At 49.0% G+C, this 19,906-nt stretch overlaps 8 protein-coding genes across 8 annotated transcripts; 6 read left to right on the forward strand and 2 right to left on the reverse strand.

The window, feature by feature from the left end:
- The first annotated feature begins 133 nt into the window (after positions 1-133).
- Positions 134-2,071, forward strand: coaT (acetyl-CoA hydrolase ACH1). The gene is made up of 3 exons (XM_058513645.1): positions 134-425; positions 476-716; positions 769-2,071. The coding sequence occupies exons 1-3, from the start codon at positions 283-285 to the stop codon at positions 1,960-1,962; spliced, it is 1,578 nt and encodes a 525-aa protein (XP_058374974.1). The 5' UTR covers positions 134-282; the 3' UTR covers positions 1,963-2,071.
- A 250-nt stretch (positions 2,072-2,321) lies between these two features.
- On the forward strand, positions 2,322-2,600 carry N7446_004898 (uncharacterized protein; the record flags this gene model as incomplete). Its single annotated transcript, XM_058513646.1, has 1 exon — positions 2,322-2,600. One exon carries the CDS (start codon positions 2,322-2,324, stop codon positions 2,598-2,600), a length of 279 nt encoding a protein of 92 aa, XP_058374975.1.
- Positions 2,601-2,936: 336 nt separating this feature from the next.
- On the reverse strand, positions 2,937-3,304 carry N7446_004899 (uncharacterized protein; the record flags this gene model as incomplete). The annotated part of the gene is made up of 3 exons (XM_058513647.1): positions 2,937-2,958; positions 3,012-3,139; positions 3,206-3,304. The coding sequence occupies 3 exons, from the start codon at positions 3,302-3,304 to the stop codon at positions 2,937-2,939; spliced, it is 249 nt and encodes an 82-aa protein (XP_058374976.1).
- A 3,967-nt stretch (positions 3,305-7,271) lies between these two features.
- Positions 7,272-8,990, forward strand: btgE (putative cell wall glucanase (Scw11); the record flags this gene model as incomplete). Its single annotated transcript, XM_058513648.1, has 1 exon — positions 7,272-8,990. One exon carries the CDS (start codon positions 7,272-7,274, stop codon positions 8,988-8,990), a length of 1,719 nt encoding a protein of 572 aa, XP_058374977.1.
- A 3,893-nt stretch (positions 8,991-12,883) lies between these two features.
- Positions 12,884-13,472, forward strand: N7446_004901 (uncharacterized protein; the record flags this gene model as incomplete). Its single annotated transcript, XM_058513649.1, has 2 exons — positions 12,884-13,354; positions 13,413-13,472. 2 exons carry the CDS (start codon positions 12,884-12,886, stop codon positions 13,470-13,472), a joined length of 531 nt encoding a protein of 176 aa, XP_058374978.1.
- An 838-nt stretch (positions 13,473-14,310) lies between these two features.
- Positions 14,311-15,741, forward strand: N7446_004902 (putative C6 transcription factor; the record flags this gene model as incomplete). The annotated part of the gene is made up of 1 exon (XM_058513650.1): positions 14,311-15,741. The coding sequence occupies one exon, from the start codon at positions 14,311-14,313 to the stop codon at positions 15,739-15,741; it is 1,431 nt and encodes a 476-aa protein (XP_058374979.1).
- A 133-nt stretch (positions 15,742-15,874) lies between these two features.
- On the reverse strand, positions 15,875-17,145 carry N7446_004903 (uncharacterized protein; the record flags this gene model as incomplete). The annotated part of the gene is made up of 4 exons (XM_058513651.1): positions 15,875-16,059; positions 16,122-16,368; positions 16,418-16,926; positions 16,983-17,145. The coding sequence occupies 4 exons, from the start codon at positions 17,143-17,145 to the stop codon at positions 15,875-15,877; spliced, it is 1,104 nt and encodes a 367-aa protein (XP_058374980.1).
- A 692-nt stretch (positions 17,146-17,837) lies between these two features.
- Positions 17,838-19,676, forward strand: N7446_004904 (sugar porter family MFS transporter; the record flags this gene model as incomplete). The annotated part of the gene is made up of 5 exons (XM_058513652.1): positions 17,838-17,917; positions 17,963-18,828; positions 18,878-18,993; positions 19,041-19,185; positions 19,237-19,676. 5 exons carry the CDS (start codon positions 17,838-17,840, stop codon positions 19,674-19,676), a joined length of 1,647 nt encoding a protein of 548 aa, XP_058374981.1.
- Between the last annotated feature and the right edge of the window lie 230 nt (positions 19,677-19,906).

A 19,906-nucleotide genomic window follows, 5' to 3' on the forward strand; every position in this document is an offset into this window, starting at 1 on the left:
GAGGGAGGTAATCCATATAATTGCAATGTAGATACTATTGAGCGGAAAGATATAGTTCGTGGCTTCCCCGTGAAGTATATACACATCCCGTGGGAACTGGACCTAGAATTAGAATATAATACAAACAACTCATGGAAATCAGTCCCTCTTCCATTCTCCCGGTTCTCCGTACTTGTGGGGATTGCCAGGGTTAAACATATATTTATCCTTTTCCTCCTCTCTTTCCTTTTCAACTTCTAGACCACTCTCCACTCCCCATTCCCCATACTCCCCATACTCACCATGGCTGCTTCTGCACTCCTGAAGAGTCGTGTGCGTCGGCCTTCGTATCTGAAGAAGCTCTGTAAACCAGAGGACCTCATTGACCTCTTCCCCCATGGCTCCTACATTGGCTGGTCCGGATTCACCGGCGTTGGATACCCCAAGTACGTTACACAACTCGGATCCAATTTACTCAATTCTAACAATTGCACAGGATGGTTCCAACTGCTCTAGCAGACCACGTCGAAAAGAACAAATTGGAAGGACAGCTGAAGTATAACCTCTTCGTGGGAGCTTCCTCCGGCGCGGAGACGGAAAACCGCTGGGCGCGCCTGAACATGATTGAACGGCGGAGTCCGCACCAAGTCGGAAAAGAAATTGCCAAGGGAATCAACAATGGGCAGATTAAGTTCTTCGATAAACATCTGAGCATGTTTCCCTCGGATTTGGTCTATGTGAGTATCGGGAGAACCCGCCGAAACGACCACCTGCTAACCTTAACTCCAGGGCTACTACACCCTCAACAAGCCGCAGAACAAGATTGACGTGGCTGTAATTGAGGCTTCGGCTATTACGGAGAATGGCGGTATCATTCCTGGTGCTTCCGTGGGCGCATCCCCCGAGCTTGTCCAGATGGCCGACAAGGTCGTCATCGAAGTCAACACCGCCACTCCCTCCTTTGAGGGTCTCCACGATATCGTGTGCTCCGACCTTCCTCCTGGTCGCAAGCCATACCTAATTATGGCTCCCGAGGACCGCATCGGAACAAGCTACATTCCCGTCGACCCAGAGAAGGTGGTTGCGGTCGTCGAGTCCAACTACCCAGACCAGACCCAGCCCAACGCCCCAGAAGACGAAGGCTCGCAGGCAATCGCCTCCAACATCATCGAGTTCCTCAAGCACGAAGTCAACCACGGCCGTTTGCCCCAAAACCTCCTCCCCATCCAATCCGGCATCGGCAACATCGCCAACGCAGTAGTCGGCGGCCTAAGCAAGGGCGGTGCAGACTTCAAGAACCTGAAAGTATGGACAGAAGTCCTGCAGGATTCCTTCCTGGACCTCTTCGACAGCGGAAACCTCGACTTCGCAACCGCCACTTCCATTCGCTTCTCACCAGACGGCTTCAAGCGTTTCTACGATAACTGGGAAAAGTACGCTGGCAAGCTTCTCCTCCGCTCCCAGCAGGTCTCGAACTCGCCTGAAATCATCCGCCGTCTCGGCTGCATTGGCATGAACACCCCCGTCGAAGTCGACATCTACGCCCACGCCAACAGCACCTGTGTCATGGGCTCGCGCATGCTGAACGGTCTCGGTGGTTCCGCCGATTTCCTGCGTAACTCCAAGTACAGTATCATGCACACTCCCAGTACCCGCCCTAGCAAGGTCGATCCTACTGGTGTTAGTTGTATCGTGCCTTTCGCTACCCACGTCGACCAGACGGAGCATGATCTGGACGTTATCGTTACCGAGCAGGGTCTCGCCGATGTCCGTGGTCTTTCTCCCCGTGAACGTGCCCGTGTTATTATTAACAAGTGCTCTCACCCTGATTACAAGCCTATTCTTACGGATTACCTTGACCGCGCTGAGTTCGAGTGTCTGCGTAAGGGTATGGGTCATGAGCCGCATTTGCTGTTTGAGGCTTTCAAGATGCATAAGAACTTGCAGGAGAAGGGTACTATGAAGATTGATTCCTGGGAGTAAGTGGTGTAGAGTGCTTGGCGCTCTGTTTCATTACAAATTTTGTAAAATGGCTGTTACAAGCCGTGGTTCTGGTGTCTGGTGTTTTGTAAATATCATTAGCGGTTTGAGGAATTATGTCTATTTCTATTTATTCTTGTTTCTTCGTATATGGAATCGTAGATAGTCTCTTGTTCTTTAAATAATCCAGAAGAAGGTGAAGATTGAAGAAAGTGGTAGGGTTAATGTTGGCTTTAGGTGTGATGCTACAATCCCGATCTCCTAGATCGACCACTGAGCTTTTTCATCACGTTGTGTAATAAATATGGTTTTAATTGGTGTCGGAAAGCACATTTTTGATAAGCGTATACACTTCACGCAAGATGTCCCTTGGGAACGATGGGCTTTGCAGATTGGAACAGATTTGCATTCCTTTCATATTGCAGAGTAATGTTGTTGTTGACGGGAATGGAACTGCCATCAGTTGCAAGGGAATGACTTACGAGTGGCGTGCTCCGGAATTAAGGGACGAGGAAGCTCTCTTTGACCTCCCTTTTCAGGTGCGACAATTGAATGACACCTGGGCTTATGGGAAGCTTTCGTTGGATCTCGTTTTGGGTATTAGGGACAGTGTCCTGGACAGCTATTTGTGGGTGCTTTGAAGGATAATGAATCGCCTAACTGAAGAGGATGTACAGACCAGGTTGAGCTTATCTGATGCACTACTAGATTGAACTTATCAAACCATTGAAGGACCATTCAAATCGTCTAGGTACAATTGAAGGCCTTGGCCCTGACCCAAGGGATAAACTCGGTTAAGATGATATGTAATCCTTTTGGGTAAAATGAACCAAGATATATATAAGATAAACAAAGATAGAAATTGACCAGTTGCAAGCATAAATTCAACAATCGAACCCCAATAATACCAACTCCAATGCCAATAAAGCAATCAAATAGAATATATAAAAGAATAGAACTCAACAAGCATCGTACATTTAGGGCGAAGTACCAGTAAGCCTAAAAGAGTTAGCTAAATCCAATAAATACCAGTAAAAGAAGTAAAAACTCACCGGCTCCAAATCGAACCAAGGAATCCAGTCTGCGAATCCGTTGACTTACGTCTAGCCCATCCAGACTCGACGTTGTAGTGCTTAGTATCCTGAAGACCAGCGAAAAGGCCACGACCTGCAGTTGCACGCTATACTTATGTTATTATACTGTACAGATGTGACGTGATAAGATGAGGTATAAGTGATGTACTCACGCGGTGTTCTTGCGCAGAGCGAACCCAGTAGTCAGCACCGAAATCGTTTTGAAGACGGGCGTGCTCGGAGGTGGTGGGAGACTTGGAAGGGGTTGTCATTTTGATGTTTGTCTGTATTGAATGGGATGGTTGTGTCGTGATGCTGTGTGTGAAATATAGTCTGAGTAGTAGATACTAGACTTGAGTCTGTGGTGTTGAGATAATATATCGAAGTATTCAATAAATCTTTGTGTGATGATGAACAAATAAAGTAGAACGCCGTGTAACAAAAAGACCCTTATATATCCTAATTCCAGTCCCTTTGCTATCATTTACCAAAGACATCTTCTATACTACAACGGAACATCCGAAGCTGAGCCACATCAGCATGGCCTGACACAACTGGCCGAACCAAACAAAACTCAAACCGAGCCTCAATTCGGTTCCGAGACGCTGGATCTCGGAATTCCCCAGCCGTTTCTCCGCCAGCTGCTCGACATGATAGGCTTAAACCGACCGGAAATACCCATTTCAAAGACTGGATAGCATGATCTCTATCCCGTACGATTGGATATCGTCCGATACAAAAATCATTAGGTCAGATGGCTGTTGGGGAGTGGTTGGGCGACGATTTCTAGTGGTGACGTATAGATCGGGTGGTGCGGTACGGCGTGGTCGGCCGAATTGAACTCCATGTCACTATGCACGGGGAGGGCCGTGGCCGTTTCGGAGGTTGCTGGAGGATCTTCGGTGCGGATGTTGCCGAGGGTTTGTTTTGGGGGTTGTGTGATTTGCTGGTTGTTGGTTGTTGGTGATGGGTGGCGTTGTACTTTTTTCTAGTCATGTGTTGGTGGTATGATCGGGTGGCATGTTTTATGGGCAGATGTAATAGCTTTGCGAAAATTGTTAGGAATTGTGTTCTTTTGGAGGACTCGAGGATTCCGAGTTTATTCATGTGTTGGATATCTTTGATGTATTGTGCGATGTGATCTCGTGTGACTACATATATCTTGTTCGCCCCATACTTCGAGTTGATGCTGAATGCAATGTCCATTTCTGAGGGGTGGGCTCCCTGGCATTTTCTTGACATGAAAGCAAATCAAGTCTACCTGACCTTTTTGCGTTCAATTAGATTGCCTATTGATGAGTTTGGGAGTCTTGACATACTGTTGGCTATGGTTGATGAGATCTCCAGTCGAAGATCACATTATTGTGTGCATACCCTGTCTAGAATGCGATGTTCAGCAAATGGCAATGCAAATAACAAGAAGACTGATCTTGAACTTAATCGAAAACTGAAATGGAGAGTGGATTAAAAGATGGTTAGTCGAGAGGGCAGTGGTGTTGTCCAAGTGGCACAGGCCCCAGGAAAGTGCAGGATCCCTATTCAGTGTAATGTGTTTTGATATATTGATTGTGATAAACAGAGTCAATCAAAGCCAGAAACCATATCAGATAGTTGGTAAATCCTGCATTTCAATGCTCGGGGGTTGGTGAATTCGAATTTAAAGTAAAGCGAGGAGGTATGTACATTCGACGATCACACATTCCACAGATAATATTCCCTGCCATGTGGATGACCGACACAGATCTCACCCCAGAATACTCGAGATGTGGAATGTGAAAACGTTAAACCAATGACACGTCTCACCCACAAGCAGAGAGATCATATGCAGTCAAAGCCGTTGAACCAAGTAAAAAAAAAAAAAAAAAAAAAAAACGTAAATCCTCAAAGGAAAAGCCACAGATAGACCCTTGCACCCTTTTAATGAACAAAGCAAAAAGAGATCCAATCATTTATTGATCATCCGACAGATTTCTGTCCAGTCATGCCCCAGATTCAAAGAACACCCCTAGAAGACAGCCCCTGAATAACCTCAAAAAGGGTGGTGCCAAGAATACACTAGAAACTGACGGTATCCGCTTCAACGCCCAGACAGTCCAGATCCGTTGTCACTCTTGGCTAGTGATTGAGTGGATTACAAGCCTAGCCAAGATTCTTTGGGCGGTCTGGACTGCTGTGTTGTCTTCGTTCGTTTGGTAGGCTTGACTGTACAGTATACGGCGGTTCATCAGACACAGTACATTTACTACCAACTCTGCCTTGTACAGATACTATATCGAGTCCAGCAATGCGACACATCCGATAAAGAAACCAATTTCCAACGCCCACCCAAGATATTGCCAATGTCTTACCCAGACCTCATACCAGCCATCCACCACTCCCCATCCCAACCCCAATACCGTCCTGAAGAAACCTCATCAATAATCCAAGCCAATCAAGAAACTATCACACCAAACCGCCAGACTAGCGAGCCCAAAATATTAAGCCACCGATTCAGCCTGATTCAGGAGAGCCGGCGCTACCTAGCTCCAATAAAACAGTCCATAGCCCTTCTCCACAAATGGCAGTAACCCGGGCCCCCGGCATCCGTTGGGATCTACCCCGAAGAAAGGGATCGCCAGTCTAGGAGATCCAGACTTTGACTGGATTGAGATCAGCAATCAATCATTGACAACTTGCTACACTACGTGTACTTGCACTTGAGATGACTTGTATTGTAGAACATTCAAAATGCTGCCGTGGCTCCATATATGTACAGTTAGGGTTCCCACAATTAGCCTCGTCTCGATCGCATACGTAGGCTGCAATGTTTATTTCTCTGGTAACGAACACACTAGGTTATGCTATACTCCGAGTAGAAGGTGGTTCGCGGACGAACACGCGGTCGGTCCCTACTTGCCGAAAGAATTGGATATGAATTAATTAAATTGCTCACATCCATGTTACAGTAGTCCATTGCTTGGATTGAGTTCTTGTCGGATGATCGGCAGTTCACGGGAGTGAGTTGATCGTCAGGGGTGAAAACAGCGCATAGTGTAGAGTGCGGGAAGAAGGGAACGGGAATAGAGGTTTGAATGTATAGGATTATATTGTTGAATATCTGATATTGATATGGTAGAATGACTAGAGATGCTATGGAGAGACATACTCTTGGCGCCGTGGCCTCCGGGCACGCCGTATACTTATGGAGTCAATAAACAGTGGCCATACTAGGCAATACCGTATTGTGTTTTGATGAGATCGGCAGGGCGGAAATTAGAGATACACAATTAGCCAATAAAATGCCAGGATCTATCCCATTTTAGCTTTAGCCTTTCCTATTCAGGACTGGCGAGGACGCTATGATATCCAGCCCCACATGGCGTGGGAGGAGATTTCCTGTTTCCTTTTCGTCTTGAGAGCAACCCAACTCTGCAGTGAGACTGTATGGCGGGTACTCAGCTCCACAGCCTCTAGACCTGTCCAGAGACATTCATCTTAGGGAAATGAACAACCGAACATTCTAGGGTTTTAGGGCACTTGCAGGATGGGTTTGCCACTGCCCAGGTGCACTGTAAGCCACAACGGGGGTACCTTACATATGTCTGACAGGGACTCGTGTAACCCGGTGGCTTGAAAGAAGTTAGGAGTATCTGGGGGAAGGCCCTCGCAGCGGTAAGGGGGCTGTGAGACAAGGCTATTTTGGATGTAAGACCGGTGAAAAGGAAATGATCCGTGCGGATATAATAATAACAACAGCAATAATAGTAATGAAAGTGTAGACACAGAGTGACACAGAGTACAGAGTACTGGCCATGTAAGTGTACAACGCACAAGGTACATTTGCATGGTGGAAATGAGCGTTGGGCGAGATCGTAACATCCTATACATCCAAGATATTCAGTATACAAGTACGCAAGAGTAAACTAAACGTATGTAACAATCCACTCTGCCCGACCCGTGCGGGCCAACCATAAGCAACAAACAATTGGGTCTGCAGCAGTAAGCCAATCACATACTGTTTGTCCCTGAAAACACATCTAGACCCCAGGGGTAATTTTACGAATTTCACGAATCCCGGCCTTTTTATGGTCTTTTCTCCCCTTTTCTCACTTCTCCCCCTAACCGCCTTTTCTCCATCAAAAGGCCCTTGCCCCCTCAACTTCCTTTCCTTTTGCTACCCACGTTCCTTGATATCACTGACCACCGCTTCACTCGTTCAGCGGGCATTCATTCTTTCTGTGTGGGCATTGAAATTCCAACATGAAGGGATCTCTTTTCGCCGCCGCCGCCATGGTGGGCTCTGCCATGGCTGACGGTGTTCACCGTCGCCATGATGCTTTCCACCAGCGTCGCGATGCTTCGTCCAGCGTCTGGTCCTCCAGCGTCACCGCTAGCCCCTCTGCCCCTGCTCTGGCTGAGGAGACCTGCGGCTGCACCACCAAGGTCATCACCTTCTACGGCTCGCCTACTCTGGTTCCTATCTCGACCGCTACGCCTACTTCCACTCCCACCCCGGAGTCGACCAGCACTCTCACCAGCACTGTGCACTCTACCAGCACTAGCACACTGACTGTGACTGTCTCTCCCTCTTCCTCTTCCTCCGTGGCCCCGATCCCTGAGTCGACCAGCACCGTCGTGGTCCTGCCCACCCCCGGTGTCAGCACTTTCCCCTCCACTGGCACCTACACCGTCCCGGCCACCACCATCACCGTGACCGACAGCACCACTGTTTGCGGTGCTACCTCCACCGAGGTCCCCAGCGGTACTCACACCTACGGCGGTGTTACCACCGTTGTCGAGACCGCTACCACCGTCACCTGCCCCTACGCCACTGTCAAGCCCACCGGCAGCACCGTGACCAGCGTCATTGAGACCACCACCTATGTCTGCCCCTCGGCTGGTACTTACACCGTTGTGCCCCCTACCACCACCACCGTGCCCACCAGCACTGTCCTGGTCTACCCCACCCCCCAGACCGTCACCCCCGGCACCTACACCCAGCCCGAGACCACCCTGACCGTCACCCGCACCGACTACACCTATGTGTGCCCCTTCGCCACCCCTACTCTGGCCTCCACCACTGCCCCCGCTCCCGTCACCACCACTGCTGCCGCTACCACCACCGCTACTCCCGTTGAGTCCACCACCAGCGCTGCTGCCACCAGCACCCCCACCTCCGGCTCCGGCCTCACCGGTGAGGGCCAGTACGGTATGACCTACTCTCCCTACACCGAGGGCGGCAACTGCAAGACCAAGCAGGAGGTCCTCAAGGACATCACGGACATCAAGAAGAAGGGCTTCAACCTGGTCCGTGTCTACTCCAGCGACTGCAGCGGTCTCGAGTTCATCGGTGACGCCTGCAAGGAGCTCGGCCTCAACATGATCGTCGGTGTCTATATCGACTCCACCGGCACCTCTGGCGCCCAGGAGCAGGTCGAGGCCATCTCCAAGTGGGCCCAGTGGTCCATGGTCGAGCTGATCGTCGTCGGTAACGAGGCCATCCAGAGCGGCTACTGTGACGCCGGTAGCCTGGCCACCTTCATCGCCTCCGCCAAGTCCACCTTCAAGGCCGCCGGCTACACTGGCCAGGTCACCACTACTGAGCCCATCAACGTCTGGCAGCAATACGGCGCCTCCGCCCTTTGCTCCTCCGTCGACATCGTCGGTGCCAACATCCACCCCTTCTTCAACGCCGACGTCACCGCCGAGAAGGCCGGTGAATTCGTCGCTCAAGAGTTCAAGGTCCTCGAGCAGATCTGCTCCGGAAAGGACGTTGTCAACCTCGAGACTGGCTGGCCCAACGCCGGTATGTCCAACGGTGCCGCTATCCCCGGTGTGTCTGAGCAGGCTACCGCGGTTAAGTCCATCGCCAAGGCCGTCGGCTCGAAGTCCATCTTCTTCTCATACTCCAACGACCTCTGGAAGTCCCCGGGTGCCTTCGACGTTGAGCAGCACTGGGGCTGCGCTGACGTCTTCTAAGCGTCACGTCTGAACGTTTGATTTGTTTTGGTCTTTTTTTTTTTTTCTTTTCTGCAAAACTTGTACAGGAGGATAAGGAGTTTCAACCTTTACTCTCTCATTTGGTTTTGTCTATAGTCTGCGGATTATGGCGGGCCATCTTCATTTCTTGGTTTCTATTTTTAAACTTTGCCCTGTTTTTAGTAGATACTCCTTTTATTTGATGTTGTCTACTGACCTGGTTGTGCCGACCCTTGTCTCTTTGTTCTTATGCTTTTAGTGTGTATATTGTTATTGATGTCTTCTTACGAGTTTACCAAGTAGCCAAGTAGTTTGTACTGTCATCTGGCATCTGTACACCGCACATCCATGTTATATTGGCCATGTACATTATGCATTTTGTGCCTCGCCCTACTTGTCAGGATGTGTCTCAAGTACATGTACATCTGCTGCGTCGTTCTTGTGAAAATGGTTAATTCCATCTCGAATCGTAGATACATGAAGTCCGCTTCCAAACCTCGACCGGCTGTACTTCGGAAGACCATCCTTCTGTAGACGAATACTATCGAACTATTCCATTCCATGTCGACCTAACTCTTTAATGGATCACGAGTAGCGTCAATAACACCTTATTGACCCAAATCAAGATTCCTACATTGGTATTCTAATTATTTCAATATCAAGTTCCAGCTTAAAAAGCCAGTACTGCCTACAGCAAAACCCGAATTGATGCTATACAGATGTGAGATCACGATCATGGGCCATGACACTCTTTAGAACATTATGCTGCGTTCGGTTATTTTTGTCCAGCGTCAGATATCCATCACACCTGTAACTTCTGTTACACAATCAATGGAGATGACCATCAAACCTCTCATGAATACCCACCAAATCACAACGCTGACTTTTCTTAAAAGTAGCAGGGAACTGATATAAAGAAATATGTACCATTAACCTGTTGATAAATACAAAAGAAAACAAAACATCCGTCCGACGATACGTATATCAGCCAACCCAAGAAAGGGTATCATCATGTCCAGAGTTAACCAACCATGCCGCAGCCATATCCGATATAGAGCTTATTACAGCTGAGTGCAAGTCTGTGATATTAGTTAGTCCAATTCTTAAGAACAACGAGTAACAAGAAATACTCACACCATTGGAAGCACAAGTAAGTCCCTCACAGCAACACCCCTCAGTACCACAGTTATCAGCAGTACAAGCCATGGTTTCCTACAACAAAGCGAGCAAAGTTAACAATCGTCCCTGGTACATCCATCCATATATTCTCCTCATCGGTCTGATAAACACAAACTCACAGATTGACACGCGGTCTGAACCTTAGGCAATGCCTCAGGGAGAGCGACAGTGAGAGTAGCAAGGAAACCAAGAATAATAACCGAAGCGCGCATTTTGATTTGAATTGGCCAAAAAGAAAAAAATGGGAATGTGGTAGAAATGGAACAACGGTAGGTATCTGAGAAGTGAGAGTGAAAGTCAGCGACCGAGCCAGATATAAAGATAGAAATAAATTGCAGAGGGGGCATAAAAGACATGTATGGGTATGCATGTGCAGTTTTGGATTGAGGTAAGGGCAAAAAGAAACGGTGTGCGACATACTTGATTGTTGGTCGTTAGTACACGAGGAAATGTAGTAGTTGACAACTATGGAATATCAGATCAATTAAAGAAATGCTACTCCGTACATGTATGTCGGACCCATTCTAGTCTTATAGCTTTTGCTAACTGTGGAGAAGGGAATGACACAGGCCACGCACTGGGGCGAGGATCCATCATCGTGTCTGAAACTGGGCTGGAGGATCTGCAGGGGCGGTTTCGGGATCAGCGTTATACGTGAGGGCTGAGGCCTGCCAAGTTGTTGTGCCCTATGGCGTGGTTGGATGAGGCTTGCGAGTGTGACACCGTTGCTTAGATTGCCTGGTTAATTAGGTGAGTACTTATAGCGGGAGTTTACTATAGTTCTCGAGGTCTTCGTTGACAACTGCTTTGTCGCTTGTGGGGATTGTGGTGGATGCATAATATTGACAATCCACTCGCTGACTTCATACAACGTCACGCAAGTATCGATTAAGTGAAGCTGCGCCTGATGTTTTTGATGGGAGTATATCAAATCAATATTCAATGGCTAAGGCTCGGAAAGAGACAAGCATCCGATACCAAGCCGGGATCCAGTATACGGGGCCGGGACTGCAGCGGCTGGCGATGATACCAAGCCCTTGGCATGAGATATTGCAAAGGATGCACGGTGCAGTTGAGGTTGGTGCTTGCAGTGGCACACGGAGCTTGCGTGGGCTGCCTAGACTGGAAGTGATGTACTGGGAGGTGGGCCCTGAGAGCTAGGGGTTGGGGCCATGGGGATGGGGGCGAGAAGTTGGAGTGTGGCGGGTTGGATTCACGTCAGAAGGAGGAACGCCGAGAAGAGTGTCAGTCCAGATGATAAGTAATGAGATGTTAGAAATTGCTTGAAGCTTCCATATTTAACTAATGATGGTTGTCCAGATTGACACCTGGAATTTCAGGCCACAACAACCCTGTCTTGAGTTAGACATAAGGCCACAACTACAGTGTAGGATAGAAATGATTGATATTGTGATGATCTACAGTGCTCGTTATTTAATTTACGGGGACCGCTGAACCGTACAGTCGAGTCTTTGATAATGCACAAGAGACCCTTTTCATCTCGAAATGCAATAGCAGAAGTCGAAAGTCAATCGTGATTGGCAAATGTAATTGTTCTTCTGACATGAAGCTTGAGAACGAGGGATGCTCGACATACGTATATAATAATGGGCCATTGCCAAATCCGAGTACACTACAACGTCGGTAAATATAGCCAATTCTTGTACATAGAATCGGTTCCAGTCCACACGATCTCAGCCGAAATAAGATCCCCGGCCAACTGATTGGTCTCAGTTATCAGTGAGAAAAGGCAGATTTGCCCGAGTTGAAGTATTAGGTAGGAAATATTGCGCCCCAAAGCCGAGGAAGAAGGACTAGCAACTGAAACCGCGCGCTCATACACCCACTCGTAAAGATTCAGAAACTCAGCTAAGCCACAAGAGCCACCGGGGTCAGCGATAACTCACGGCAAACAAGCGCAGATATCTTAGTCATATCTAAATATTGGATTTGATGCGGATTTAAGTATGCATTAACTGGTTAAACGAGAACGTCCACAGCAGAAGTGGCACAGACATCACCGAAATCGATAAGAACAACCAGCTGATTGCATTGGCTGGCTTGATATGCATGCTTATTTCAAAGTTGGTTACTATTGGTTAGTCGTTTCTTTCAGCTTGATGACAGCGGGGACACCGAGTGTGGCGCATCGGCATGATTGTCTTCAGGTGAAGTATGTGGAGCTGAATAGTAACCCAATTACGACGAAATCCCGATGTAGGGAATGTACTCGAGGGTTAGTTTTACCAGCAGTTTATTGCTATAAGAGCGAGGATGACCAAAAGAGAATTGTAGTGTATCTATGATTCTATTTCACAGTTCTCTGAAGATACTTTGCTAGTATGATCACCAAATCCTTGCCTGCTTTGCAGCCTACTCTTTTGCAGGTTTATCTTGCTTGGGTCGATGCTTGGTTTTCTATCTCGAATGGTCATTACAAGCCTACTGAAAAGATTATCTGCTTGGACGAGATAGCTTCTCTATTCGAAGAGGAGAATCTGCACCAGTCGATAACTCACTCCCGCTTGGTACATGTCATCTACTCATTTCAACAACATGTCAAACACGGAAGCGTCCGATTCGGAGGCCTAAATCCACCATCCTGCGAAGAAACCAACCTCATATCAGAATCATACAACCCACAAGTCATCTGCAAATGTGAAACCACTAATCCAGTCAAACAAACAAAAACCACATGCAACGCCCTCTTAATCATGCAAGACATCAAGGAAAAAGTCATATCCCGAAAAGACGAATGGCACAGCACCGGCCTATTCACACCAACGAAACTCCGCCTCGCCGTCGACGAACTTATCGACTCAAGCACAGACCTCCAGCCAGAATCTCACACCTGCCAAGGTGCATCCGCATCATCCCACATCCCAACAATCAAAGCCCCGGACCGCCACCCAAACCCGTCAGTTGATAGCAACCCCCGAATAACGAACCAAATCTACCAAACCGCCGAACAACTCAAAATCTGCACAGATGCAAAATACTTCGGGGTAGTTGCCTGCGGTGCCAGCCTCTGCGATGAAGGTCTCGCACGTGCAGTAGCAGATTCTTGCAACGACGTCCTTATCGGCGATTACTGCGAAGCAGCCGGTGAAAAGGGTCTCAAGCTACTCCAGCAAGTCGGCGCGGCGGCAACGGCGTTTTTGAAAGTCTGCAGTTTGGCTGGTCGGGTTAGTGACTGGCAATTTGATAACTTGGCTGCTTATATTGTCCAATGTCGGGTTCTAGGGTATTACCGGGACCATGGCAGGTCTCGACTTCGCGATGGAGTTTACGGAAGTCGCATGACTGGGCTTGGGGTCCACCGGCATATTGATGTTGCTGCTTTTCATGGAGTTATGACTGCTTCGTTGGGGACGGGGATGGTTATTGATGAGGAGCAGTATGCGCGTATTGTGGAGGCGGTGGTTTTTGTTAATGATTTTGTGGATATTCGGGGTGATACTATGCGAAAGCAACGGGAGAATGTTATTCTCCGGGGATTGCGGGGGGATCTTTGTCGATATCTTGATCGTTCTATTGGGGAGTGTTTGGACGTTGTTGCTGATGTTGTTAAGGAGAGTGAAATCGGGGCTTTGGTTGTTATGGGCTTTTGTAATTGGGCTATTATGTCGTCTCATCACAAGGTGTATGAGTTGGTTAAGGGTGTTCGGCCTGTTCGGAAGTATGGGTATTGTGAGTATACTTCCGTTGCGGATAATGCGCGGTATGAGCGGTTGATTGAGGCGTTGCGACCATATGGTACACTTGGCAATGATGGACCTAGTGTGTTGAAGAAGAGGATTGAGATGGATAAGACTTATGATGTCTGTCGACAGTCACCAGAGTTGCATCTATCGTGGCTTGCTGATGCCGCTCGGAATTTGTTGGAGCCGACGACATTGAGGCAGATTGTGGATGTGGTACATTTTGAGTGGAGCGGCGATGTGGGAGCTGTTGATTATTGCCCTTAAACATTGTAGACCAACTGTATAGATATATGAACGAATTGATGATTTTCAAGTTTCAAAGAATGGAACGGTGACTAAGTAGGGCAATCCACGGATATGAGGAAATTCTTCGGCGCCACTCCACCCTCTTCTTCTTTTACCCCAGATCCCCAGATTTCAGAACAGAAAAAAGAAACATGGAAGAACCAACTCCAATATTAGAAGCCCGACTTCCTGAGACCTTCACTCCAATCGAAGAAGACTTTCTATCACCGGGCACATTCTCCAGCGCCGATGAATACGCCGCCAACCCCAGATTTCTAGAACTACAAGAAGAACTTCGCGGCGTCCTCTTCTCAGCAGTAGCAAGTCTCGAACCATCAAACTACACCCCAATCCCTCAACCAAGTGAACCACGCACACGACAGAGCCTAGATTTCACCCGAGTGATCTCAATCCCCAAAATTCGCCTAATCTTCTACCTCAAAAACTGGATCACAGAATGCGCCCCGTACCTCGACAAATTCGACGAAGCCCGTCACTTCGGCGTGCACATCCCAATTCTAGCACAAGGCTCACCAGCCCTCTTTTACGCCATTCTCGCCTTCTCAGCCCGCCAAACGGAGCGCAAAGCATGTCTCGACAAAGCATACGACAGCCTCGAACTCTACCAAGAATCAATCCGCCTCCTAGCTCCATGTCTCCAAGCGAAAGATCCAAACGTCCTCGTGACAGTATGCATCCTAGCAGTCATGGAACTAATGTCCGTCAGTCCCCGCGACTGGCGACGCCACGTAGAAGGTTGCGCAGCCCTCTTCGAATCATTCAACGTAACCGGCCTCTCAGGCGGCCACCTCCAAGCCGTATTCTGGTGCTACGCCCGCATGGAATTATGCGGAGCAATTATTTCCAACGGCGCAGAAAGCACAGTCCTCCCACTGGACAAATGGGTCCCAGCAATCCCCGCCAAAAGCGCCGAAGAAAAAGAATCCCGCATCCGCGATCTGTTCCGTGAACAGGGCCACGTCTCACCTGATATGCACGCCAACTGGGCCGTCTACCTCTGCGCCAAAACATGCGACCTCTCGAGTCGGCGCACGCGTTTCCTTGAATTAGGCGAGATATCTTCTGACCCGCGTCCGTTCCCGGAACAATGGACCCGCCTCTGGGATGAATTACATTACTGGCTCGACCAACGGCCACCAGCTATGCTCCCCATAAAAACAACAGGTATGGGCTCTGGCCAGATATTCCCGGAAATCCTATTCGCGCACTGGGCCGCGATATCTGGGAACCAGTTATACCACGCAGCTTGTATAATGATGCTTGATATGAGGCCTGTAGAGCGGGGTCCGGCGGCAGCGTCTAAGCCGTATTACTCGGCGATTTGGCATGCGCGTCGTGTGTGTGGGATTTCATTGACAAATCCCCACAGTGGGAATTTGATTAATGCTATTCAGCCGCTTTATATTGCGGGCAAGTTGCTCAGTCATCGCAGCGAGCACGTTGAGGTTGCGAAGCTTTTCAAGATTATTGAGAGGACGACTGGGTGGGGGGCTTTGTGGAGACTTAGGGACCTCGAGAGGGCTTGGGGGTATGAGACTGGGGAGATTTTGGGCGTTATTTAGATTATGTTTTGAATAAATAGATGTGCTGTACATTGTATTCTGAGTATTTGGTCTAATCCAAATGGCAATCTATATCTTAGCCACACATGGATGTTTCCAAAATTTAAAAGCGAGGGACTAAGTTTTCAACCCTTTACTGCAAATCAGCACAAGATTTGGGATATTGCAAAGCATGCTTAATCCGCTGCTTAAGTCTCTCGGCATCAACCTCAAAGACATAGTTCACCTCGCGGATTCCCTGGGGCGCGAGAGCCTTCTGGTAAACATGGATATTGCCGTAGTTGGGGCTTCCGTAGGAGGTATCCACATCCAAGAACACTAAAAAACCAATAATTAGTCTCGTAACATTTAATAGAATTCCCTACAAGGGTTTGACGTACCTGAGGTCTGGTTGACGGAAATGGTTGGATCAACCATCAACGCAGCAGCCGTTTCATCCCAGAAAGGGAACGAGAGATCGTAATATTTATCAAAGAGCTCGCTGTAGGGGTTTGGCACGGAAAGTACCTCTGCCTTGAACTCTTTTGTGGGGAAGACCTGATTAGCAACATTACCAGCGATGGTGATGTTTGGGAAATCAGCAGTCAAGGCAATCTTCGATGCTTCGGGGTCGATCATGAGGTTGATCTATAGACTAATCAGCGGAGAAACAAACCACCTGGGAAAGAATCCTTACATCAGACTGATAATCAGCAAGCATAATACTTCCCGTCGCCTCAAGCATATTCAAATCAACATATCCACCCATAATAACAAGGTCCTTAGCAAGCGACGCGAACATCGGATCCATACGCACTGCCAGCGCGATATTCGTCAATGCTCCGGCCGAGTAGATAGATACCTGGCCAGGATACTTGTGAACCATTTCGACCATAAAGTTCGCCGCGGATGTCGAGTTCTCCGGTCGGCCTTTAGGGAATCCCTCCTTGAACGCCTCCTTGACAATGCGATTGGGGTCGCCGGAGGTGGGATCATTGCCCTCGGCTTCGAGGGTTTTGTTCTCGGGCGCGAAAGCGCCTTCCCAGGGGAGTTTGCCGTGGATTGTTTCCCAGGCTTGGAACCGTTGTGGTGTGTTTATGAGTGGCCATGTGGCGCCTGCGTAGACGGGGATGCAGCTTAGATTTCCTGCTTCTAGGGTTGCCACAGCGTGGAGGGCGCCTTGGGGTTGCCAGCTGTTTGCCGTATCTGGGATTGTGTTAGTAGTGGTCTGATAGGGTTGATGTATACTATACAATACTCACCCGAGGCCAGGCCTAGAATTTCCACATCGCCGTCTAGGGCAACCAGGTACGGAACAAAACCCGCTGTATACCAATCATTGTCCATGATGGCATAGTGCTTATCCGCCTGCAGAGCTGCAAGCCCGCCTGTCACCAAGCAAAGTAGCGGAGCCGACCAATGCATGTTCACTTTGGGATGTAGGGTATGCTTGCCGAATGCAGATGTCCCTGAGTGTACTCAATTTCAATGCCAGACATCTTCATCGACCTTTTATACAGAATATCATCGCGGCCCCAGCTTTTCCCGAGAGTGCGGCCCATTACGAAAAGTAATGCTTGGACGATCTCGGGTTCCCCAGTGTTGATCTGCTTGGACTTAGCCAAATCAGCGAGACAAAGGCTCTGATTTCCTCAATTGGAGTAAACCCCACACTCTGCAAAGCTAGAGAATAGGGCCGACTGAGACATGTCATGTGAAGCCAGTGTGGGCTCAGCCATGCAGGGTCTGTGGAGTTGGGGAATTCCGAGATTTCCACTCTTTTCCGTGTGAGAGGCCGATGTTAGCCGAATCGGGACGTCGTAGGCTACGGATCGCCCTATTTGGCTTAGCGATCGGGATCCTCCACGTTTTGCCTCCACAAAATGTTTGGGGTTCCGGGGGAATTTACGTTGCAGCGAGTCGGGACGCCGAGATGAGAGTTTTTTCTACTCACGTGGCGCCACTTTGAGAAATTAGGCAAATCCAGGTGTAGAGTGACTGAGATGAGGTGAAAAGTGAGTATATATGGGGCCCCATTTCCCCCGTGTTTTCTTTCCCCACGTTTGAGAGTTGAGACTTGAGACTTCACATTGAGAGACTTGACTCAATTGCCCATCATGGATGTCATCGCTAAGAAGTCCATGTGGCAGTCCATCTTCGAGAACCCCAAAGTCCTCTTCATCGCTTTCTTCGCCTCGTGAGTCCTCAACAATCCCACTACAAACAACACTAACCTCCCTAGATTCGGTGGTTTCGAATATGGCTACCAACAAGGTGTCCTGGGCCAATCCCTAGTGATGACCCGGTTCACAGAGAACTTCCCAACAGTCGTGGCCTCTTCAACAGCAACAGGCTGGCTCACCTCCGTCCTCCAACTGGGCGGTATCGTTGGCTCCCTATCAGCCGGTATCCTAGGCGAGATCTACTCGCGCAAGTACACCATGTTCTTTGCCTGTTGCTGGGTTATCCTCGGCAGTTACCTGTACATCGGCGCAACAGCCGGCAACCCATCCCTGCTCTACGCCGGCCGATTCTTCACCGGATTGGGTGTTGGCTTGTTCAGCGGTGTCGGTCCTCTCTACAACGCCGAACTGGCAGCGCCTGAGATGCGCGGTCTGCTCGTTTCTTTCTACCAGTTCGCGACCATCCTCGGAATCATGATTCCTTTCTGGGTCGGGTATGGAAGTAACAATATTGGCGGGACGGGCGCGACTCAGTCTGATCTCGCTTGGCGTTTGCCTTCTATTATTCAGGGTATTCCTGCTGTCGCATTGGCCTGTGGTATCTGGTTTATGCCGTTCTCGCCCCGCTGGCTTGTGAAGCAGGGCCGTGATCAGGAGGCTCAGCAGACTTTGGCGTGGATGCGCAAGGTTCCGGTTGAGCATGAGCTCGTCCAGGTTGAATACCTTGAGATTAAGGCTGAGGCTGTCTTTGAGGAGCGCGCTTTTGCGAAGGCCTCGCCTAAGCTTGCGGATAGTGAGAAGAAGAGCATTTTCATGAATCAGATTGCGCAGTATGCCAATTGCTTCCGCACTATGGATAACTTCAAGCGGGTTTGTACTGCTTGGTTGGTTATGTTCTTCCAGCAGTGGAGTGGTATTGATGCTAGTAAGTTGGTTGATCTGGGTTGGTCGTTCTTTGCTAATGTTAATTTCAGTCATCTACTATGCGTCCAATGTGTTTGTTAGTCTCGGTCTCACTGGTGGTACTATTGCTCTGTTGGCGACTGGTGTGACCGGTGTCGTTTTCATCATCAGCACAGTTCCTGGAATGGTACGTCAACAATCCAAGAGAATATGAACCATTGCTAACAAAACCAGTTGGTCATCGATAAAATCGGCCGCAAGCCCATGCTCTTAGGTGGCTCCGTCGTCATGTTCTGCAGCATGGTAATTGTGGGCGTGATTGTCGCTAAATTCCAGGACGACTGGCCCGGCCATGTCGCCGCCGGCTGGACAGCAGTTGGTAAGTAAATTCCATGCGACCATTCGTCCACAGAACCTGACAAACTCGCAGCTCTGATCTGGCTATACATTGCTGGCTTCGGCGCAACCTGGGGCCCAGTCTCATGGACCCTCGTCTCAGAAATCTTCCCCCTCTCAATTCGCGCCAAGGGAGCCTCAATCGGCGCGTTCAGCAACTGGATCAACAACTTCGCCATCGCCTTCTTTGTACCGCCCATGCTTCAAGCCTGGGAATGGGGAACTTACATCTTCTTTGCGGGATTCCTCCTGGTCGGCATCGCCTGGGTCTGGTTCTTCCTACCCGAAACTAAGGGAGCATCCCTGGAAGAAATGGACCGCGTCTTCAAGAGTAACGCCGGCGAAGCAGACGCGGAACTCCTCCGCGAGGCCCAGCGCGACGTTGGCCTGACCGATTTCATTGCGCGTATGGGTTCGGCTACTGGCCGTGATCTGGAGAAGATGGAGGGGTCGCAGTATATTGAGAAGCTTTAGAGCTTTTAATTGATGGAAATAGCTATTCAAGCAATCAGCATAGCTTTAGTGATACCAAAATGCAACTAATGAATGATGTTCCGCACTTCACCTCCAACCTCAACTTCAACCTCGTCATAGTTTGCCGTATGTCCAAACCCACATATCAACCCCATCATAAATCTCGGAAGATCGGGTGGCGTCCAACCCATCTCAATCTCCATCTCCATAAACTACCTCATTAGGCCAAA

This window comes from Penicillium canescens (assembly GCF_028828765.1).
Source record: "Penicillium canescens strain IBT 15451 chromosome Unknown utg000003l_segment0_segment0, whole genome shotgun sequence".
Classification (NCBI taxonomy): Eukaryota; Fungi; Ascomycota; class Eurotiomycetes; order Eurotiales; family Aspergillaceae; genus Penicillium; species Penicillium canescens.

What these genes read in the sequence shown, in the direction of transcription:
- coaT (XM_058513645.1), top strand. Translation starts at nt 283, where the DNA reads ATGGCTGCTTCTGCACTCCTGAAGAGTCGTGTGCGTCGGCCTTCGTAT. An exon ending in ACCGGCGTTGGATACCCCAA is followed by an intron (nt 426 to 475) that starts GTACGTTACACA and finishes ACAATTGCACAG; the next exon opens with GATGGTTCCAACTGCTCTAG. An exon ending in TTCCCTCGGATTTGGTCTAT is followed by an intron (nt 717 to 768) that starts GTGAGTATCGGG and finishes CCTTAACTCCAG; the next exon opens with GGCTACTACACCCTCAACAA.